General features: G+C 41.7%; 2 protein-coding genes across 4 annotated transcripts in view; one reads left to right on the forward strand and one right to left on the reverse strand.

Annotated features, from left to right (window-relative positions):
• WASF1 (WASP family member 1) overlaps positions 1 to 8,601 on the reverse strand; it is a 203,387-nt gene extending 194,786 nt beyond the window's left edge. For all 3 annotated transcript variants that reach the window (XR_010919425.1, XM_067546587.1, XM_067546586.1), the window contains exon 1: positions 8,155 to 8,601. The gene's annotated coding sequence lies outside the window, so the exon portion shown is untranslated. The remainder of the gene's footprint in view (positions 1 to 8,154) is intronic.
• Positions 8,438 to 24,358, forward strand: part of CDC40 (cell division cycle 40) — a 56,328-nt gene continuing 40,407 nt past the window's right edge. Inside the window, exons 1-3 of the mRNA XM_067546585.1 lie at positions 8,438 to 8,531; positions 10,205 to 10,452; positions 23,544 to 23,630. Of these exons, the coding sequence (XP_067402686.1) occupies positions 10,261 to 10,452; positions 23,544 to 23,630 (279 nt within the window). The 5' untranslated portion in view covers positions 8,438 to 8,531; positions 10,205 to 10,260. The remainder of the gene's footprint in view (positions 8,532 to 10,204; positions 10,453 to 23,543; positions 23,631 to 24,358) is intronic.

Below are 24,358 nucleotides of genomic sequence, written 5' to 3' on the forward strand. Positions count from 1 at the left end.
TAGAAACATGGACAAATTGCTAAGAAGTACAAAAGAATAGCACAAGCACGTAGGGACAAAATCAGAAAGGCTAAGGCACAAAACGAGTTACAGCTTGCAAGGGCCATAAAAGGCAATAAGAAGGGTTTTTTTAAATATGTTAGGAGCAAGAGAAAGATGAAGGAAATTTAGCAAGGAAGGAAAGTTAGTATCAGACTACATCAAAAAGACTGAGGCATTTAATGCCCATTTAGCTTCAGTCATTACAAAAAAGGTAAATTGCAACCAAGTATTTAAAATTAATATTAATAATAAAGGGGAAGGAACACAAACCAAAGAAGAGAAAGAACAAGTTAAAGAATATGTAACTAAGTTAGATATATTCAAATCATCAGAGTCTGATTAAATTCACCCTAGGGTACTTAAGGAACTACCTAAAGCAATCTCTGAACCATTAGTAATTTACCTTTGAGAACTCATGGAGAATGAGAAAAGCCTCAGAGGACTAGAGAAGGGCAAACATTTAAACATTTAAAAAGGGGAACAGAGAGACCATGGGAATTATAAACCAGTCAGTTTAACTTCAAAACCTGGAACGATACTGGAACAAACTATTAAACAATAAATTTGTAAGCACCTAGAGAATAATAGTGATAAGTCATAGCCAACATGGATTTATCAAGAACAAATCATGCCAAACTAATTTAATTTCCTTCTTTGACAGGGTTACTGGCCTAGTGGATAGGGGAAAGCTGTAGATGGATGCTGTATATTTTAATTTGAATAAGACTTCTGAGACAGTCCCACACGACATTTCCACAAACAAACTAGGGAAATGTGGTCTAGAGTAAATTTTCTCAGGTGGGTGCACAACTGGTTGAAAGACTGTACTCAGAGTAGTTATCAATGGTTTGCTGTCAAATTTGGGGGATGTATCTAGTGGCGTCTGTCCTGGGTCCAGCACTATTCAATATTTTCATTATGACTTCAATAGGAGTATGCTTATAAAATTTGTGGATGACACCAAGCTAGAGGGATTGCTAGCGCTATGGAGAACAAGATTAGAATTAAAAACAACTTTGACAACCTGAAAAGTTAGTCTGAAACCAACAAGACAAAATTCAGGACAGACAAGTGCAAAGTATTGCATTAAGGAAAAAAATCAAGTGCACAATTACAAAATGCGTAATAACAACTGGCCAGGCAGCAAAACTGCTGAAAAGGATCTGGGGGTTATAGCGGACCACAAATTGAACATAAATCAACAATAACAGGGTGGACAAGACTAATATTCTGGGGTGTATTAACAGGGGTGTCATATGTAACACATGGAAGGTAACTGTCCCATTCTATTTGGCACTGGTGAGGCCTCAGCTGGAGTATTGTGTTAAATTCTAGGCACCATACTTTCTCAAATTTGTCCACATCATTTTTAAAGTCCAGCGGAAAGCAACAAAAATTATAAAAGATTTAGAAAACATGACCTATGAGCAAAGGTTAGAAAAAATGAATGTTTGTTACTTGTAACCAGAGTTCTTCAAGATGGACTCTGTATATTCACACACTCGGGATGGGTTCACCAGTCCAGGTTAGATGATGGAATTTCTGGTAGCAGGGCCTCTTAAAGCAGTCATACAGTCTCTGCGCTAGAGCACATTCTAAGGGCCTGGCTATAAAAGGGAGCATGGCGCCCATGTCATAGGGTGTGCATCTCTAGCATGCCCTCGTGGCTTGTTGTGACCTGCAGGCATGTTGCACTCAGCACCCCTTGGAGCTTTTCAGACAACTACCCAGACCAGATTAGTTCAACCTCTCTCTGTAGGGACTGATTTATCACTTATTCTGCAGAGGGTAACTCACTTATTTAGCTGCTCACTCTGGGCCTACGTAAGAGCTCTGGGAGAAGGGCTGGCCTTCGGAGAGGCTGTCCCTCTCCTTAAGATAAGACCCTCCCAGTTCTCCTCCTTGGAGTAGGAACTCTACTTTAGGCCAGCTATAGAGCTTCAGGCAGCTTCTCCTCTAGCAGGCCCTTTTCCTTATCTGTCCCCTCACCCTCAGGCTGGTAGAGTTCAGCAGGCAGATCTTCCCCTGCTGCTATCTTCTCCTTGCTAAGTCAGGGCCCTACAGGAGTTATCTACCCTCCTATGAAGGAGGATGAGGCAGCACTTATAGTGTGGCCTGTTCTTCCAGCTCGTTCTTCATTGGCTACCCCACCGTCTCTGAAGGCTCCAGGTCCCAGGCCTTAAAGACAAAGTAACAGGATTCCTTCTAAATGGTACTTCTATCCGGGAACCCTTTCCTCTCTCTCCCTCTGTCTCTTCAGGCTTCCCAAACTCTTAAAAGGACCACGACACATGATGAGGAGGATTGACCAGTAAACAATACAGCCACCAAGGGGCAAGCTACACTGTCACAGCCTGTTGCCACCTCAGTTCCTTCCACTGCTAAAGAGGAATACCAAGTAATACCGAAATTAGGACTGCAGGAGCAGGGAAGGTGGGCAGAGACTGATTATGCAGAGTCCACCTTGAAGAACTATGGTTACAATTAAATAACCTTCATTTCTTCCTCTTCCTTTGCAAATTCTCACTCTTGGGAGAGTTTGGCAATCAGTACAGTAATAAGGAGGAAGAGAGAGGGGAGGCAAAGTCCTAATTAAATAATGACTGGAGCACGGCTCTGCCAAACTGTGCATTTGATCTAACAGTCAGATCCAGTGCATAATTCTTCATAAAAGTGCGACTCGAACTCCATGTAGCAGCTTTGTATAATTCAATAAGGGGAATATGTTTACCACAAGCTATAGATGTAGAAACCACTCTTTTAGAATGGGCTTTAAGAGGAATAGGAGCATAGAGTGAAGCTCCTTTATAACACTATTCAATAGACTGTCTAAACTATCTAGAGAGGGACTGTGCTGAAATGGCCTGACCTTAGAGTTAGTGCATATGAGACAAATAACTTAGGAGAGGAACTGAAGTTTTAGTTCTAGCCAAGCAATATGCGAGTGCTCTCTTTGCATCTAAGGAATGTAACCTTTATTCCCCTTTATGTGTCTAAAGTTTTGAAAAGAATACTGGTAAATTTATCCTCTGATTTACATGAAACTCAGAAATTATATTAGGAAGGAATTTGGGGTGCAGTCTAAGAACCACCCTGTGCTTATAAAAAGTAGTATGAGAAGGCTCGTGCCATCAAATCATGTAGCTCATTAACTCTTTTAGCAGAAGTAATGGCTATTACAAAAGCGGTCCTATAGAAAGATGAAACAAAGAGGTTCAAATCAGGGGGGACATGAGCTGTGTTAAAACTAAGGTCAAATTCCACATAGAGACAAGGTCCCATATGGGCAGATACAAGTTCAACAAGTTTTCGGGGTTTTTTTAAGATTTTCACCAAAATGTGTGAAAAATATGATTTTCCAGTAATGTGAGTATGGAATGCTACTATAGCTACTAAGTGGACTTTAATGGAGGAGAGAGATGCTACATTAAAAAGCAGTGGGTTTCAAGTTTCTAAAATGAGTTGCAAAGGAGCTGAAACTGGGTCAACATTCTTATCAAACACCCATATAACAAATGTTTTCCACTTAAAACTGTAACTTTTTCCATTAGATAATTTTCCTAGAATGAATTAGAACTTGCTGCACCTCAAAAAAGCATGATTTTTCTAAATCTGTCAAAGGCCTATTGCCCGAAGCAGCCAGATGTAACAATTGTGGATCTGGGAGGAAGATCTTCCCCTACTGCTGGGACAGTGTGTCTGTTATTGGGAGCATCTTGTATTTGCCATTGAATAAGCAAATGAACTCAGAGAAACATTGTTGCCTCAGCCATGCAGGAGCAACTAAAATCAATCCTTATCAAATCCCATCTTATTTTCTTTAGCATCTTTAGGATCAGAGAGATGAGAGAAATGCATACATCAGGCCCCTTCCCCAATGAAGGAGGAATTCATTCATCAATGATTGACAGTCTGATCCTGCTCTTAAGCAAAAATAGGAGCATTTCGTATTGGGTCTGGTGATGAATCTATGTCCAGAAACCAACAAATTGAAATTGTTCTGAATCATTGCGTCTTTAGAGGCCACTCATACATCTGCAAGGTAAATGTTATATAGGATACACCAGAAGCAAAGTTTTATTGTCTTGTTGCAGCACAGCTGAAACGATCGAGAGCCTCCGTTTATTCAAATAATACACTGCTGACGTGTCCATAGCCGCTTTAACTGCTGTATTCTGCACCTCAGAAAAAATGCTTTGAGAGCCAGATGGATTGCTCTCACTTCTAATATGTTTATGTGCAATAGGGATTCTCTGCAGCTCCAAAAAGCTCAAATGATAAGGTTACAGAGATGTGCTCCCCAACCTTAAATGGACACATCTGTGGTAACTCTAAACAAATCTCCTTTGAGGACATTCTGTAGTTTCAGCCACCATGTTACAGACAGATGAATTTTTCTTGGAACAGTAAATATTCTTAGCATCTGTCCATGATAAGTTTGAAGCTCCTTAATAGTTAACATTGAGCCTGGCTTATGAAATCACATATGCTGTGGGTCCAATGGGGGTAGTAATAGTTTTGGAGCCTATCAGGGGACGTGGCTACTGGAAGCTCAGTCGACTTGGAAACAGAACTCAGTGCTGAGACCAAAGCTTTCATTACTGACACTTTCTTGGATCCAGATGTGCTCAGAGCCGATTCAAGTCTTCTATGCTTTTTTTCAGATCCCTCATAATTATCGAATCCCAGATACTTGATGGACAAAGTCTCCACTAACAGAAGGGTCTGAAGTCTGTTCTGCCTCTCCTTCTGGGCTCAAGTAATAAATATGCAGTAGATAGCACAGTGTGCTGGAAAGTGATCCCCACCGAGGCATTTCAGGCCTTGAACGTACACATTGGATGCCAGAAAGACAGCTGGGCATGATACACACCTCTTAAACCCACACTTCCTCATGCTGGGATCCACCATGTCTGCACCAGTAAGCATTCCTACTTAAAGCTAAAATCCTAATCTAAACTGCTCTAAAAAACTAACTATAAAATGTATTAACAATAACTAGTCTAAAAGATAAAAAGGCACTTATGTAGCTATAGATCCAAGAGATGCACGTCCTTTCATTGCTGCAGTTGGAAGGAACGGAAACAGCAATGGGCACCACAACCACTTTCATAGCCATGCCCTCAGAACATGTCAATTGCTGAGGGCAGAGGAGTGCATGAGCACTTTAACAGGTACTGCTACCAGAAGTTTCCACTGTCCCAGCTGCACCATTCAGCATATCTCAAGAGTAGGAATATGCACAGGACACTCAAAGAAAAGCTGGGCACGTTTAGTCTTGAGTAAAGAAGAGTGAGGGGTGATCAGAAAAGTCTTCAGATATGTTAAAGGTTGTTCTAAAGAGGACAATGATCAACGGTTCTCCATGTCCCCTGAAAGTAGGACAAGAAGTAATCAGCTTAGTCTGCAGGGAGATTTAGGTTAGATATTGGGGGAAAAATTCTAATTATAAGGATAATTAGCACTGGAATAGGTTTCCAAGGGAAGTTGTGGAATCCCTGTCACTGGAGTTTTTAAGAACAGGTTGGACAAATATCTGTCAGGGATCATCTAGCTATTCTTGGTCCTCCCTCAAAGCAGGAGGCTGGAGTAGATGACCTCAAGGTTCCTTCCAACCTTACATTTCTACAAGGTTCTATAAGAAGCCTGGGTAGAATTTATTTGTAACCTTTTATTTAATCAAAACTAGATCTTCAGATAGATGATTTGTATGTTTATTCATCCATATAATTTTTCCTACCATTTTTGTAATAGAACTGCAGTTACTAAAACTGTTAAGTCAAAAAAGAACATCTGAAGTGTCACTAGATGTTCAACTCTTCCATGGGGCTGCTGGAGCCTTTTCTCACCAACTCCCCACTGCCTCCTGCCTGCTACCTTTCACTGAGGTGGGGAAAGGCTCTGGAGGCAGGAAGGTAGTGGGCACTATGCTGCTAAAAACAGCAGTGTAGATGTGGAAGGCATAACTTGGGTGTATAGAGAGCATTGTAGGGTACATACCCTAGGGTTCTGGTGTGTGTCTACTCGCCTAAGCAGTGCCTCACCGTCTATCACACTATTTATACACACATTAGCTGGGCATGCAATGTCTGTATTTTACAAACCACCACAAGCGTACACCTACCCATTGTTTGAATTCTGAAGCGTGTGTTGAAAAACACCACCTCACTGATGGTAACAGATGGACAACAGCTAATTTACACTAGCAAATTATTCTAAAGGCTGTACTATGAACCCATCCCAATCCCTTAAATGATAACATTTTACTGATGAGTACGCTATAATATCTGAACACAATGCAGTTTAACCAAAAGCCGTAATTTCCACTATTATAGTATGAAAGCAATCAAACTGTGTGTATTAAATCTAAAGATTCAGCAATAATAAAGTATTGCATTTACATAAATTGAAACATTTGCACCATGATACTTGAAATACAATATTTAAATAGCAAAGTTGCAACAAAGATTGGTTTCGCAAACAGATTTTGAAATACTTTACCTTTCAACAACTACACCATGCAACTTCAGACAACACCCTGTAAAAGCATGCCAGGAAAATAAGAGATGTACTTTTATAGAATCAGCTAACAATTGCTGGCAGTGTGTGAATCAATGACAGCTGCATTCTCAAAATCAATAAATCACATACACACCTGATGTGAGTCACCCTGTAAGTAAGGTAAATCATATAGTGTGTTGCTATTGCACCACTGATAGAGTCCATTTATAAATCCATCTGAAATTAAAGTTAAACATTTCACTACACTTCAAACATCAAAAACATACAAAAAAAGAAAAGTCCAAAATGCTGGAAATATTACCTTTTCCCTAAAACAACTCTTGTAAAGTTATTTTCACATCAATGTTAGTTTTGCTACCTTGGTCTAGAGTGTACCATTTCTTTATGGCATTGATCACCAAAATAAATCTAAAGACAACACTTTGTTTAATAACTATAAAAGCTCCACTATCTACATTTTCTACTTGCTATGCTTTATTCTGTTGATATCTTCAAAGGAATTCAATCAATCAGTTTCCTTTAAAACGGAAACATTTGCTAAAAAATCTGAATGACTGACAATCCAATGTTGCAAATCAAACTAAAACATCTAATTACTGGATTTATGTCTGATTCCAAACACAAAACTAAATTAAACAAAATCATAGATACATGAAGTGTAATGATCCAGAAGGACTTTGTACATGCTTAAGATACAAGTAGAGATTGCTTTGGGCTATTATGCTTTATAATTATTCTACCCACAAACTAAATCGGCATCCAGGGATGGATGTTTTGGTGGTTGGATGAGGTGGACACTACATGTTTTTAGGATTGCAGTTTGAACGTCTTTTGCTTGCAAGCCACCGAGATCTCCACGACAGCTGAACAATGGTAGCAATCTTTCATTGGGCAGCTATTTCCAGTGAATATGATCGAATCTGCCTCTCTTCAAAAGGCAAATCGCATCTAGTTCTGTCATCCATCCCCACCTCTGGCCTCTACAGTCCCCATTACATAAATTAAGCAGAGGTGGTTGGGTCAGGGTAACCCCACCCCCCTTCAGATCACACAGAAGCTATCGCCTTACGACAGCCAACGAAGCCCCCCCCCCCCATTACTGACCCCAACAATAAATAGGTCCCGCCCCGCATGAGGCTCCGCACTGGGTACTGTACCTGGGGGTGGAAGCAAACTCCGCTAGTAAAAGTGCACCCCCCCACCCCCACACACACACCCCGCTTGCAGCGGCCGGGGGAGAGGAATTATTTACACACCTGTCCCTGCAACAGCAGCAGGAGCGTGGAGGATCGGCAGTCCCTCCCCCCCCAAGTGCAGACCGGGAGAGGGGGCCCACATTTGGCCCAGCCCCACTCTTCCCTCCACCCCACAGCAGATGGGGGGACAATGCCGCGGAGAGGGGGGGTGCGAAGGTGTCACTGTGGGTGGGGATGGAAGGGAGGGGGGGGCACTCTCCTCAGGGCGCGCATGGGCGGGCTCCCCCCATTGAAGGGGCAGTCCCTCTCCCCGCGGGTGAGTGGACGAGGGGGCCGGCCTCCCCTCGGTGGGCGCGAGTTACGCCAAAGGGGTCGCAGGCTGCGGGGCACTTACTCTCTCCGCTCCTTGCGCTGCTCCTCTCACGCCTTCATGCCGCCGCCGCCGCCGCTCAGCCCCGCCCTCTCAGCGCCCCCGGGGCTCGCGCTGCCCTCTGGGCTGGTCGAATCCGAAGTTCAAACGGTTCCTTCCAACCCCTTCCTCTCGCTGCTGGAGAGACTCGTTCTGGGGGCGGAAGGGGGGAGAGGACTCGAACCCGGCGCGAGCTGGGGGTGGGGGGCGGCTCGGAGTCGGAGCTCCCCAAAGGCTTCACAATAGACACAGAGTGGCGCGTGTGTGTGCGCGTGGGGGGAGGGGCTTCTCGCCCGGCCACCCTCTCCTGGCGCGCGGGGGCTGTTTCCTCAACACCTGACCGGCCGTCGTCGCCTCTACAGGTACTAGCTGGGTGCCTCCCCGCTCCACACGCGTGGCGTTGAGGATCAGGGACCCCACTTTCCACACACACACCCCCTTCTCGATGGCAGGTGGTACAGTCCAGTTCACCCTCTCGCTTACTTAAACTAGAGGGAGAGGCTGAGGGTATTGTGACGTATCTAAAGCCGGCTCCTGACAACCAATCGGAATAGGTGAGGGGAGGCTAGAATGGGAGTAGGTGGGGCTGTTGGCCTCTTCAAAGAGAGTGGGGGGTTCATCCTCCTTAGCAGCACGTCCCAGTGGTTATTAGGGCGCAGATGTAGGTTTTGTGTTCCTGGCCCTTGGGGCACTACATGGAGTAGGGCCCTGAACAGATGTATGCCTCAGTTTCTCCATGTATGAACTAGGTCTGTTAAAGTTATCACCAGGGGAGAGGGGATTGTGAAGGTTAATTCAAACTACTGTGAAAGCCATGTGTATAAGAAGATGTCATAGTACACACTTTATTGTCCATTGCATACTGTTCATACTGAAGCCAAGGAAGTGATGGATGGATTGCATCAAAGAAGATGATAAGCAGGTGACTTTAGTGCTGCCTTGGACAGAAGAAGACAGCAGATGGCTGCAGAAGGACCCAACCCCAGATGATTCATAGATTCCAAGACCAGAAGGGCCCACTGTGATCATCTAGTCTGACCTGTAACACAGGCCATAGAACTTCCCTGAAATAATTCCTAGATTTTTTAGAAAAACATCTAACCTTGATTTTAAAATGGTCAGTGACGGAGACTCCGCCATAACCATTGGTTCCAATGATTAATTACTCTCACCATTAAAACTGAACACCTTATTTCCAGTCTGAATTTGTCGACCTTCAACTTCCAGCTGTTGGCTCCTGTTGCACCTTTCTGTGCCAGATTGAATGCAATCCAGTGGCTGGATGTTAAAATTAAAAAAATTGTGTTGTCCATTTTCCTGGCTGCACTGGAAAGAGGGGAAGAAGTGTACAGTTCATATTGTGGAGATTTTTTGTATATAATTTATAGGTAAATGAAAATATTTTGCAAAATATCCAAACCCCTCATACAAGTTTCATTTTTTAAAACAATAGTTTCAGCACAAATGTGAGCTGTAGGTCTAGATAGGAAATTTGGATAACATAAAAATAGAGCGATTGGAAAATCAGTATGTGTTTGAGAAATTTATGCTTATATCTATCACCACCCATTGCTCTTCTTGGATGAGTGGCAGTAACATGTCCCCCTGGGCTCATTGGTCTTGGTCTCATTCTCTTTCGGTTGTTATGGAGAGCTTTGTTGGAGGCATTTATTTATATATTTATTTGGCAGGGAGGGAGCGATTACGTCATTCTGCTGAAAGTGGGAAAGACAGCATTTTCCTTTTCAGAAACAAAATCTTGCTTTGACCCTGCCAGAAGCTTCAAATCCGACCTGCCCGCCTGTGGCGCGTTGCACGCTGGGAGTTGTAGTCCTTGATGTGGATCCTGAAAGATTAAACCCCCTTTCATAACCATGGGAGCGGAATTCTGCTTCCCCGGATAATGTTTCGTTAGAGACCCAGAAAATATCAATAATAATAATAATTTTTTTAATTTTAAAAATCTTATCTGAGTCATTTTCGGTCAGTCGCAAAAACAAATAAAGGTCTGAGACGATTGTTATATAACTGACAGGACCCGGTTGTTCCGGGTACTCCTGTCCCGTGGTGGTGCGGTGCCTCCTCGTTAAAATGTCGGCCGCTATCGCCGCGCTCGCCTCTTACGGCGGCTCGGATTCTGGCTCGGATTCTGGCTCGGAGGCCGAGAGAAGCCCCCGCCGCTCGACGCTGGTCGCCAGCCGGGACTCGGTGCTGCACCTCGCTGAGCCGTCCCTTGCTCCGCAGGCCTTGGCGGTGGACTCGGCCCCGGAGGTGGCTGTGAAGGTAGGTGCCGCCCCTGGCGCCCGGCTGGGGGAGGACGGGGGGATCCCCTTCCCTTCCCTTCCCTCCGGCCTGGGCTGGGGCGCGGGGTCCGCTTCCACTCTGCCCCCGGGCCCTGCGTAGCGCTGCTGGGCCTGCGCCAGGCACGGGGCAGGATTGCCCCTTCCCGTGTGTCTCGCGTGGTCGCTTCAGAGGCGGCTCCTGCTGTCTGGGCGCCCTCAGCTGCGCGGGCTGGGGGATTGGGGCGGAGACTCGGGCTGCCTGCCCTGGGCTCGGGCTGCTGCGAAGGCCGCGGCGCTGCCCGGCTAGTGGCGAAGCCGGCAGAGGGTGCGGAGCCCCGGAATAGCTGGGTGCCTGGCCTGCTGCCCCTTGCATTGCAGGTCCGGAGGGTTGGCTCTTTCTCTCCGCTGTCTTCGGCTGCTCCAGCGAGTTAAGTCTTGGAACCGCCAGAGCAGGTCTGGAAACAATTAGCGCTCTCTCCTCTGCAAGGGGAGAAGGTGCCTACTACAGTGTGAAATGTGCGTAGGGAATACTGGGGGACGGCGGGGAGAGGAGAATCCGCGTGGCCGAAGTGTGATAGATACTCTGGTGTTATCCTCGCTCTCCGCAGCCAGGCGGGGAAAGGATGTCTGGGAGGGATTAATGTGATATGCTGTTCCTGATTTCCCCCCCACCTCCCCGACGCCCGGACTCAGTCTTCCATCTACGATTGATCTGTTCAGCAATGTCGTGGCTGTGGATCATTAATGCCAGAGTGTTACACTAAGACCTATGGGATGCTGTCCTCTTCTCTCCTCCTCCTCCTTCCCTCCCCCTTTCCCCCCACACACACATTTTGTTTACACACTTCAAATTGTAGGCATCTCCTTGCCTATTAGATATATAATTGTTTCAAGCCCTAATTTAGAGGATTGACTCCAAAATTTTAATTTGATACAGGTCCCTGCTGTTCTATCCTTTACACTGTTTTGTTTGTTTTTGGTGTATATGTATTTCTATTATCTTTAGTATTTGTTTTACCCATAGCTTTCCCAGGTAGCCGTAGGATGAAATTGACATAATTCTTGACACTCTTAACTGCTGATTACCCTGCAGTGAATAGCAACAGGGAAGATGGACCAGTGCTTTATAAATTGCACTCTAGTACTTCTTGGCAAAGCTATGAGCAGCAGAGGCATGATTTCATTTTGCAAGCTGAGAAAGACAAGACTGCATTGGTTCACCTTTATGGTTCTTAAGATATGTTTCTAACTTTCTATACTGGAAAGATTTCTTGAGTGCAGGATGTACTTGTGCTTTTTTCACTGAAACAGGCACCTTATCCTCTTTCAAGGAGGTATTGGTAATTTGTACTAACAATGTACCCAGTTCTTTCCTGCATGCTTTCATCATCTGGGAAGGATGTAGGTCTTAAGCACAAATTGATGCCGAAAGTGCTTCCAAAACCTGCAGTACATCAAGGATTGACCCTGGCCTAACCTCAAGCAGAGAAGACTTGGCATTGTCTCCTTTAGCACATACTCTTATCCCATGGAGGCAGACAGTTCTAACCAAATCTGAGCAATTTTATTTGCAAGATTAAAAAAAATGAGGCTTGAGTGTATGGTACAATGATTCTGGCATTACTGTGTTGAAGGAGCAGCAAGTTGACTGAGGAAGAAAGTCAAGAAACTACTGGCTTGACCCTACACTACAGTTGTCCTAGCTGGTGTAGGCAGTGGCTGCAGTAACATACTGGCCATGAATTGCAAAGGTGAACTTGGATGGGAGATCTGGCTCTGTGAAAGGGAAGGGTGGCACCTGGTGGGAGTACTGCTGTCCTGTGATCTGAACTGGAGCCATGCACCACTTATTTAATAATAAGCCACTAGTTCATTGGGACTAAAGAATAAAAAATATAAGGCTTGAGTAGTTTAGTGTCTGGCTTCTAGTTTAATAACTGTTGTTGCTTCTTGATTAGTTTAGCTTTTTAATCTTTATGCAGTGGCAGAGACTTCAAACATGCATATGTATTAAAAGTTGAATATATTCTTAACTATCTACAATAGGAAAATTTAGTTGCTAGTTCTAGCTTTTTTGATGTTTGTAATTATCAGACACCTAGTGCACTAATTATACACTCCTTTTTGTATACTTTTATCACAAGTACAGCTGAAAGATGTTACTCCAAAATAAGTAGCTCTTAGCTGATTTGAAAGAGAGCAAGGTCTTTGCTTTTGAACTGCATCATAAATCTACATAGTCCCTTTTGATTTCAAATTGACATTTTCATAGGGCCAATCACACTAATGAATTGTAACTATTATTTGAAATAATTCATCCTTTAGTTTATTTTTAGTAGCTCTTCCACATACTGCTGACTTCTGTGCTTTAAGTTACTCTTAGTAAATAGAACTGAAATTGTAATTTAAGTACCAGTGTATAAAACATATCCATCTAAGTCTTAAAGCTTATTGAAGATTGTTATTTAAAAGGAAAAATGGTAGGAGTGACCTCTTGAAAAATTCAGAAATAAAATATACCGTAAAGTGGGCTATTAAAGTGTTTTATACATTTTCATATAGGAGTATGAAATGGTCATCAAAATGTTTAACGTAGCAAATATGTCTTTTTTGCATATAAGGGCCCTATTTTTCAGTTATTGTTCAAGTGCGGACAGATTTAATTTATTTGGGGAGAGGGAAAGCCCACAACTTATTTATTGGGAGACAGGAATCTAGAATTCATTCATTGGTGGGTGCCCAGAAGTTAACTGGGGAGGATGCATATTTCAGAATTGAAGAGTGTTGGCACTGATTTTTTTTTTTTAAATGTGTGTGAATGAATTGATCTATTGGTGGGGAGAAGAGCTATGGTAATTAAAATAAAGTATGACTTTGGGAGAAAGGAGGTATAGTGGCTTATGTAGTTTTCATCTGGGTTAAAGACTTAGTCCTCAGGCTAGTAGGTGTTAGGGTATAAGTGTATAATTTAAGTTTGTGTAAGTATTTAGGCCTGCATACTTGCCTGAGATGGTATTCTGGGCCTGTTTTGGGGGCCTGTGTGCCTGCCTGAAAGCTAAAGTCTTTGAGATACATATGTTAGCAAAACACAAAGACATAAGCCCTGCCTACAGTTGAAAGTTTTGTCAATGGTAGTTAAACCGGTGATTAAAAAAAAGCTTTTGTCCACAAAACTTCCTAGTGTAGATAAGGCCTTAGTGTGTTCCTTTTGCCTGTCTGCAATTAGATGGGTTTTTTATTACTGTGGAAAAATAAGAGATGTAGTTGTAATGTTTTAAGGTGTAGTGAAGGTGTGATATATGAATGCATAAATGAGGGAAAACTCTGACTCCTTTTTAAGACCGACACTAAAGCTAGACCAAGCAACCAGCTGGGAAAGCAAGGGCGGTGTTAAAAAGAAATAGAAATATAGGGCCATAGACTGACCATGGCCAAGATGTGACACTCCTTCCTGCCCCTCCCATGGGGTACAAAAGGGGTTGTGCTAAGCCCCCAGACATCCTAAACAGGTGGTCGGGGGGAGGGAGCTACAGGTATAATTAAGGCTATTAAGAAGGGGAAGGAGGGATATGGTTATGCTTTTAAGCTTATCAGTGTAACCCCCAATAAACTCATCACGGAGTGCCTGTAGATTGGACTCTGGACTGTTGCTTTCTAGTGAAGTTTGTCTGTGAACTGAGAGGGGATAGGGTGGGAGGAGCCCTAACAGTAGGTGTCGAGGAAACTGATCATAATGTATCCTATTAGCATGAAGATTGAGGCCGACGTAGTCAGGGTCTTTATAGTAGACGCTTAGTGAAAGTTGTTGCTCTAGTCAGTTGACACATTTTTATTCACAAGTTCCTCAGCTTCACTAAGTAATTTCTTTTTGGTGATCCAGACTGTTGTCACAGAATACGAGCCATAGATGGAATATCCCAAGTCTCTTGCAAACATTCATGTCTTGTATTGGTTTCAAATATCTTTAACACATGGCTTCTTCAGAGTATTCAAACTGATAAAAGGAAATATTTTGCATACACCATGTAGTTGGACCTCAATGGCCCACGAAGTCGTTGTGACCAAGGGATAGTAAACCTCATGCTTCAGTTTTTAAGACAACCTCTAATTAGTGGAGATTACAGTGAGGTTTGCTGTAGGGACCATATTATCCCACATCTTTCTATGAAGAAACTAATGCTAACTACAGTCAGAGGGAGGCAGGATACTGGACTAGATATACTTTGGGTTTGTTTCAGTATGGTAGTACCTATGCTCCTAAGTCCATGCTGTTTGTTAGTCCAACATTAGTATCAGGAAGAACTGAATACCAGCTGAAGGATTCCACATAGTTTCATTTCAGGAATTTAAGATCTGTTTTTCTGGTGCCATCAGTCAGTCTTTTGGAATTATTCAGGTGCGCAGAGACCACTGCTTCAAAATAAGAACATGAGACTTGGATGCACATAGGCATTAAAATAATATTGTAGAAACTGAACCCATTTAGAATATATACAGTTGACTGATGAATGTCAGTCATTTTCATCTATTCTGTGTTTAAAATTTGATCCTTGGCCATCTGGAATAAATTAGTTTCTGAGGTTGAGTTTTGACCATATGTGTTCTGCTTTTACTTTCAATATCCTTCCCTCCCATTTCTCTCTATTGAGCTAGAAAACTGCTAAACAGATCTTGTGGAACTGTGATAAGCTTGGATAGTCATTTTAAGGGATTGCTTATGTAAGGAGGACTTTACTTAGTTTTAAATGTTGTATTTTTAAAAAAATTATCTGAGTTTATGGAACATAGACTAACCTGTGGGCTGTGGAGACTGCAAGGTGCAGAGAAGGAATGCTAGCCTAATTCACCAAAGCATTTAGGCATGTGCTTAAAATTCAGCACATGAGTAGTCCCAATGAAGTCAGTAGGATTGTTCAAGGGGTTGTGTTTTGCTATATTGTTCTTCAGAACCTGCAAGGTTGAATCCTTATTGCATTGGACTTCACTGTAAATACCATATAAATTTCAGCAGGAAATGTTTAAATTCATTGAACAAGAATATCACTTAATTCTTGCATACATCACTTAGGACTGTTATGTTTGTGATCCATCTGATCCATTTATTGCATCTTAATTTTAATGGATAACTAAAGCCAATTATAAATCCTGTACAAAGTAGGCTGTCCTTGTTAGTTGCTTGCCTAGTAAGTGTTGAACTATTCTAGGGTCTGAAAACATTGTGTTTTATTGACCAAACCATGCAGCAAAAGTGTAAAAAGTTGGGTTTTTTTAGTTTTATGTCTGTCTGAAGTTTGAAAGATGACCTATTTACTTCAGTTTTTTTAACATAGAGACAACCCACAGTTTACACCAGAACTTATTATGGTGTTGCTTACAGGCCAAATTCGGCTTTCAGATGTGCATACATCACTCTCATCAAATTTGCTGGAAGCCATGCATTAATATCTGATGACAGAACTTGGCTCAAATTATTGTACTGGGCATTTTAAAGATGAATTTTTATAACATTCTATGGGATCAAAAGGTTGTGAAGTCTTAATATAAACCAGTGGAATATTATCATCTGATACTGTTCTTTAGTCAATTTATGAGCCCAATCCTGCAGTTCTTACTGAAGTTCGCTTATTTTGGTGGGAGTGAAGTCTAAATAATGCTTGTGGGCATGGGCTATGTGTTTTAATTTTGAGGATTTTTTTTTCTGTCACTGTCTCTCATACCCATCAGAGAATGGAAGATCCAACAGACAGTTTCTTCGAGACTTTCTTTTGTCGGGGTGATGTTTAATTAAGCAGTTACAGTACCTTATTTGCATTTTATAAATGTATAGTTATAGTCAAATTGTTTTCATGGTTTGTAATGTTTGTGTTTTTTGATGTGTAGCTATAACATTGCTAGTAAAGCAGGAGTAGAAGCAGCAAGGGACTGTGGTGTGTATATGGGGCTTCTGGGAGACTGATGTGATTTAACATCTCAAAGGTCTGGAATCCCTTCCCTGCACCCACTTCTTTTGCTATCTTTAGCCCATATGCTGCAAGCACTTCAGATGGGGCTGGAAGGAGTCACCCTAATGACAGCAAGGTGTACTGCAGCCATTAGAGCCTCCTGGAATGAAGAAGCTCTAGCCTCACCAGACACGTCTCTTCTCTATGATGGAAGATGGCACTTATATAGGAGTCATCCTGTACATAGAACATAGTCTAGAGTGGCTGACAGATGGAGAATTGTTGGTGGTCTTAGTTTGCGTAACCCTTAATGCCCCTTTTGCTTGCTCAGTGGTGTTGTGAAGATTAAAAGCATGATATGTTGACAAAATGCCAAATGTTATAAGTTTGCTTTGTGTAGGGTAGAGTCTACACAAGATTTGCATGTTGTACATTTCAGAATATACTGTACTGAGAGCATATGTTCTACTGTACCAAGAGTGCATGTGCTAATGTGATCTAGAATAGATGTTGCTTGCAGTAGACCACTAGAAGGAAACAAAGAGGAGTTATGGACACATTTTCAAATTACTTTATAGATAGCTTAACAGTGAAATGGACTAATGGAGAGAAAACCAGGCACACTTCAACAATGTACTGGCTGGTTATCACTTGGTGCACAAAAGTATAGTTTGCATGATGGACTGGTGAGTAATGCTGGAGATCTTGCAATGTGGAACTGTAATGAATGTAACATGTGCTTCAGTTTCAAAGACCGGCAGTTTTCACATACAAAGAACGTACATGGTGTAGGAATATATGACTTCCAAATGACTCAGCACTCTTCAGCAAACAGTAAAATGGAACCAGAATTGTTATAATCATCCTACTGAAGATCGTCTTCCATACCACAATGTCATCTATTGCAATGGTTCCCAACATGGGGACGGATGACTCTTTTGGGGGGGCACCAAAGATTACAGGAGGTTCCTGAGGCTTCAGTAATATTGAGGTCATTTATCCCCCTGAGCTCCGCGCCACGGTGCCAGAGTGGAGCAGCAGCCGCATATTCCACTCTGGCCAGAGCAGAGGAGCAACCGCCCCCATCCCTGCACTGGCTCGGCACCTGGCCAGAAAGGAGCAGCCCTGCATCAGTGGGGGCCTGCAGCAGCCCCGGCCAAGCCACCAAAGCCCATGTCCATTAACCTCAGTCCATGAGGAACGGAAAAAGGCGGGGCCACACGTGGTGTGCAGTGGTGACTACGCCAGGGTAGACTTAGCTTTTTACTCAAGTAAGAGTATTTTATTATTATTGTGTAATTTAGTGTTGTTATCATTGTGTTTATAGGGGTTATGTGTTTATGGCTGGTGGGGAGAGGATTGTGGGGCACGTGTTTTACTTAGTGTTAACTAGTGGGGCTTCCACTCGAAAAGGTTGGGAACCACTGGATGCCATTCTACAGCTGAGAGAACAACTTAACAGGTAGAAGAAAGGGGATAAAAATAATAGAACTGAAGGATTCTTGTCATTTTATAAGGCTAGGCTTCTTTGACTCTTATAATTTCAAGAATAACAAGCAATTTGCAGCTTAATATCAAGTAATTATAAGTTTGCAAATGTCACAGACAACTGTAAAAGTCTTGTCTGATCAGTTTGTTGACGTTTCCTTAGAAATAACAAATGATCCTAATCATCATCTAAGAAATAATGAGATGGAATGCTTGTAGTGTGATTGCTGGTCTATCAACATATCTAGTTTGGTGTGATTTGAGAAGGTTGTAAGAAACTTCGTTAAATCACAGAGCTGTAGGAGAAAAATCCTAATCTTCATGTGCAAGTAATACCATTCAGGGAATTGTTTTAGTACAGTCCTATTGAAGTTGCTTTGTTTGTATCTTTTTGTGGGGCTGAATGAATGGATTAATGTCCATTATATTGTTCCTAGTCAAGAGCATGGGATATGAAATTCACGCTCGCAAATGTACTGGTAGCTGTAGTCATTCTAGGCCAGTGAATTGGGAAGGTCCTGTGATGAGAGGAATGAGGTTAGTCAGGCTGAGACTGCAACACTGCCTGCTCAAGTAGGAGCCATGGAATCATTGTGAATGAATTATTTCTAGCAGACAGGTCTAATGAAAGACAATCTTTCTATTTGGTATTACAATTCCAATATTAGGCAGTACAGTAGAAGTACTTTCCTGAATTGTTGGTTCTGTCCCTTGTAAACCTTTTTCTAAACAGTCTTAGCTATATGCTCTAAAATGAGGAAATTTGGATTTTTTATTGTCCTAGTTATTCTATAAGAAGGTTATTTAAATTGCTTTTATAAACAGATGCTGATTTCCCCCTCCCCCATGTGAATTAGAAAACTAGGTTTTCAATCCTTTAAGTCTTAAATATGTAAGCAAATACATTATTGTGAACCTGCTGTTCAATTAGCAAGAGAAGTTCCTGTGGGCATTACATGCTGGTGAATAGCTAACAGTTTTAAGTAAATATATAATGTGCTATCTTGTTCTTCTGTAGCTTGAAATAGCAAATCTTGCTTACTTCATATTAGGTAGGTTTTTTTTTTTTTTTTAAGAAAGGAAAATTAAAATTCCAGTGTAGGCTTTTTCTTTCTGTTCTTATAATTGCACCAATTACACACTGTAGGTGTATGTGCACTTATGGCTTGAGTACATAGGGAAATTTCCCAGCATAGCTGTACCAGAATAATTATTCTGCTATAGTTCACTGGTGTAAGTCCACTTGTGTACACTCTCCCAGAATAAAATCACGAAGTAGAGTGAAGAAATTATCTTGAAGGCAGTCAGGGCCATTTAAGGCTTTAGAGCTTTAAAACAGTATCTTAAACTGCACCTATAAACTATGCCAATGCAGATTCTGGATCACAGTTGCAGTGTTTCATGCTTTTAAAAAAAAAAAAAAAAAAAGCCAAGATGGGTATATCCCCTGTCCCACATACCCTTCTCCCCAGTTGATGGATCTGCTGTCAAATCTTTCTTTAGGCTGGTTCTCCAGACCTTCCATCTAATCTCAGTTTGGATTGAGTTGCTGGCAGTGTGCCTTCATCCAAGCCGATGAGTAAGCTGATCCAAGTGCACCATCTTGGTCAGATAAGAGACCACATTTCAGGTGTGAATACAATATGCCACCCATAGTAACACTATTTGTAGTTCACGTTAAATAACTTGCCATTTATAAAGGCTAAACTACGTAATTTCAGTTTGATAAAGGAAAATAAAGCCAAATCAGGCAAAAGTGAAAAAGTATTCAAAAAGTATAAGACATTTTGCAAAACTTAAGTAGAGCTCTTAAGGGCAGTCTAACTTTTGCTGGTAATATACAGGTCTTTTCAAAAGTGTAAAACTTGAGAGATCTCGGTTATCATAGGACCACAGGAATGTAGAGGACTTGTCAGTAAACACTTCATTTCTGATTTTCTTAAAAAGTAAGCATAATGAAAAGCATTAGAAGTGTAGAGTAAGCTATGTTGTCACTTTGACTTTCTTATCCTTTAGCTCAAGAATCCGAAAGATAAGTTATACTTACCAGATGATATTCAGCTTATATAAGCAGATGCAATTCTCACTGAAGAAAATAATGGCACCTGCTTCTCTCACTCTTTATGCCAGGACTGAATTTGACCTATTATGATGCATAGGAATGAATTGGTCTTAGATTATATAGATCCCAAGCCCAGGCAGTTTATCTAATTTTGACAGATAAAGGTAAATTGTTAAAAGGATAAAGTAGAAATGTGGAAAGTTGTACTCTGAAGCTTCATATTGGAATAACCCACAGAGAGGTTTTTTTATTTTCTTTCTTTTGGCAGAAAGTGCTTTCCATGGCTGGTGATTACCATTTTTGTCAGCCTGTTGTCTAAGATGCTTCCTTTGAACAGCAGCTCTATCCAGGGTGCTCACCTACCACACAGATGTCCTAAAGATGAGCATGCTAGACCTGGTTCCAGGATATTATGGTGAAAAAATTACAGGCTTTCAGAATCTGTGGTGATCTATTTAAATAGAGGGAGGATGAGCAGGCTTCTAGTCAGAGGTGTGTATGAAGGCTGTGAGGTTGATACCAACTGACCTCAACTAAACTGGAAAAAATCTGCTATAGTTTGGGGAGAAGATAGATGTTACATTCATTTTTGGCCCAACTAAAGGAAGTAAGTGGGGGAGGTATGTATATAAAAGTATATTTATATTTTTCTGCCTTCAACACATGAGAACTATCCCTATGTAGATTTCCCAGGGGAGTAGCCATATTTTAGCAGGCCTTCAGAGTGGGAGAGAATATGCGTCAGTAGCAGCAGAAGAATGTTCAGTGATGTGTGTGTTTCATCTGGTGTCTGACTTGCATCTTCCCATTGTCCAACTCCTGAATGAGCTCCAGAGTAATCAAAATCACTGGATGAATAAGCTTCCTAGACATTTTAGTTACTGGCTTGCCATTTGGGAGGCTGTGGGTATGGCCTTGCCAAGAATGTTAATAGGAAAGGCTGGTTCAGCAGTCCATTGATAACATAATCCTTATCGTACAGGGATAGTGGAGTTCAGTACTTGATTTTGTACCTAGCTCAACAGAAGCTTACAGCTATCGTGCATCCTCCTTTGGTTGAAGCATAGCGGCATCCAACAAGTAATGCTTTCTACCATCTCTTGTTGACAAGGAGACTCCCATCCTCATGGTTGATATCTGGCCTTGCGTATACATGCCTTTGTCACGTTCTAGCTAGAATACATCAATGCAGTACACCTGGGCACGAAGCCATCAGTCCTTAGAAAACTTTAGCTAGTATAAAACGTAACAGCGTATCTCCTCAGCTACATGGGCTACCACAAGTGGCTGAGGTCTTGGTCCTTATCTTCAGGTTTGCAATGGCCTGAGTCCAGAATACATAAGATCATCTAAGTGCCAAGGATGTGGAGCATGATTAATTACTTCATTTCTCAGGCACAGTGGAGCATAAGGGAAAGCTTGTCTGTGCAAGAAAATGGAGTTTTCTTGGGGGCTGGTCCCAGATTGTGGAATGAAATCATAGGGATCAAGGACTATCATAAACTTCACCACCTTCTACCCCAGTGCAACACACAGTTCTCTGCCTTCCCTTCTCATATATGTAGATATTGCTATACATTTTTAATGTAAGCATACAAATTAAACCTAACAAAACACTACACTGCATACACACATTTCCTCTGGGGAAAGGATGAAGAATGAGCCACGTGAAATATGCTAGGCGTGTTGCTTAATGCATTACTGGAAGGTGCTCAGGTATGACAGTGACGAGGATGGTATAAGAACTTATATAAAATAAAATAACTTCATCCCTGTTGGGCAGTGAAAAAAAGTCTCTTTTTAGCCAGCCACCTGGCTGGATCAAGAGCAATATTGACTGATTTTAGAGGGATGGTGCAAAGTGCAGTTGAGGATAGAAGCCAAGATTTACAAAAATGATAAATGATTTTAGGACCTCAATATATAGGTTCCTGGCTGAGGTGTCAGATTTTCAGAGGATGGGTGCTCAGCACTCTATGAAAATTGGGCCATGTTAAAGTATATCAAGCTGTACACCAAAATCACTGGTCACTTCTTAAAACCTTGGCTGCTGTGAGGTAAAAATGGATTGAGGGGAAGACAATGACTAACAGAGATCCTTGGTACCTGACTCTGACACCCTGTGTCTGAAAACAATACCCCCAAAACCCCACATTCACTAATGTCATATAATTATGATATGTTCTATACAAAGTGTGCCTTATGTGGCATTATTTTAAAAGTCCTGATCTGCTAAACATTAATATCCTGTTGGATTGGATGTGCTACTGTAGTATGTGAAGTTATAAATGTTGTTGTAAATGGGTAATTAGACCATAGGAACCACCTAAACCAGCTTTTCAGGTACAACAATGAAGGCAAATGTGCTAATGGCCCATCAAAGAAAGATTCCACTACCAGGGATTGCTTACTAGGAGGCTTCACTGTGGATACATGTGGATACATGTTTGCAATGGGGTTGCTTGACCAATAGGAAGCTGCCAGCACATCACATGCATGGACTGTGCTAGCAAGCTGAAACAGATGATAGAAGGGGGCTCCGGACATCCTGGCTTGGCCACATGAAGGGTCATCTGTAAGACAAAAACAACAAGAGTTCTGTAGCACTTTAAAGACTAACTAATTTAATTTCAGCAGGCATAAGCTTTCGTGGGCTTCAGCCCACTTCCTCAGATGCAGTTCCTCAACTTTGTTGCATGTCTTCCCCACAACAAGGGGGGAGTGGACTTAATATAATTTTGGGGATAGATTCCTTTTGCTGCAGTTCTGACAAACTGCGTGTGTGTGTCGCGGGGAGGAGGAGATAATTGGCTGGTGTCATATATCTAAGCTGAGTGTGTCTCTGCCTGTAGATGGCTGTGAAAGTGTAGCTTGCTGACAGCCTCGCAAAATGAGAGGCAACCCACATTAACATTCATGCGATCTAGCTGGGCTAGGTAATAACAGCGCCTGGAGGGGCTTGCTGCTTGTCACTAGCAAGGCATTGTGACAGACAACCCAGGCTGGAGAGTGAAGAAACAGCGTTCCCCCAGTTTTTCAGGTTGCACCTTGAGGGGACCCTGTCATACAATGACATCTTTACAAAGACATCTGCATCAGGGAGGGGAAGAAAGTTGGCATAGGGTTCTATTTTTGTAAATTGTGTATGTGAAAGGGAATTAGGAAATGGAGGGGAATTCCTTTTAACCCTGCATCTACAGAAATACCTTCTAAAGAACTTTGCAAGCTACTGCTCTTTTGTTTTTCCCATGATACTTTGCATTTTCTCTGATAGGCTAATGGGTATATGGGGCAAATATTTGAAAATGGGGTGGGGCGGGGGGGTTCGTTTGTTTTTGTAAATTGCGCTTAAAATTTTAGAGGTAAATTTGAGCCTTCATTGAAAACTTGTCACACTTTTGTTCTTAATCTAACTGATAAATAAGAGTTCTGGCCAAGCTTCTCCTGATTTAGTGTTTTTTTGTTTTTTTTTAAATATATATATACACACACACACACACACTTTGCCCCAAACTGCCGAATTTGTGTCCAGTATCTTAGATTAGTTATATATGAGAGGTGTTTTGGTTACGTTTCAGTAGCACTTTTGTTGTGTTTCAGGAAGATGTGGAGACAGGAATCCACCTCGACCCTGCTGTCAAGGAAGTTCAGTACAATCCCACTTATGACACCATGTTTGCACCAGAGGTAAGATAACTTTTTTTAAACCAGAAATTTTATTCTGCCAAATAAATTGTCATTCCACTGAGAAATGCTTGTGGTTTAAAAGGAATATGTCATGTTATAGTTGTTCTAATGTGAAATTCAGACATCACAATGCCTATCCTCTTCAAATATAAATGTATAGGGTTCCTCAAGTTTTCCCTAGATTCAGGGGATGCCTCAAGCTTCTGGACTTTAAAGTAAAGAAAAGAATTTGGGCGAACTGAAAAATACCACAAACCAGTACCCTGAGGATGTCACATACATTTGTAATGTAACTTTGAACTATTTTAAAGCTATTCTGAGAGAAGAATCTTAAAAGCTCTTCTCTACCCATAATATAGAGCTAGAAAAGTTGGAAATCAAATAATTTGGAGCATTGTGCTGTTAAGAAAGTCAGCACAGAAGATTATCTGGCTGAACATCCTGAAGTGTCCTGTGTATTGTCAGTTCTTTTGATGTCCACTTATAATATTAATCAGAGCAATAGTGATAGTTACAAGAAGTTGAATAATCTATAGTTAGAGAAAATGGGTATAGTTTGGTATAAAACTAAAACCCAGTATTACCAATATAAATAGTATTCATTTCATGATATTTATCACAAGTGTTTTCAATAATTTTTTTTCTAAATGAATGTAGTGTGAGTGTACAAAATTCTTTTTGGCTGAAATTAACCTTCCTCAGAATAACTTTAACATATTTTCTATCTT

Source organism: Emydura macquarii, unplaced genomic scaffold (assembly GCF_026122565.2).
Source record: "Emydura macquarii macquarii isolate MOO-44397 ecotype Brisbane River unplaced genomic scaffold, CSIRO-AGI_Emac_v2 contig_1146, whole genome shotgun sequence".
Taxonomy (NCBI): domain Eukaryota; kingdom Metazoa; phylum Chordata; order Testudines; family Chelidae; genus Emydura; species Emydura macquarii.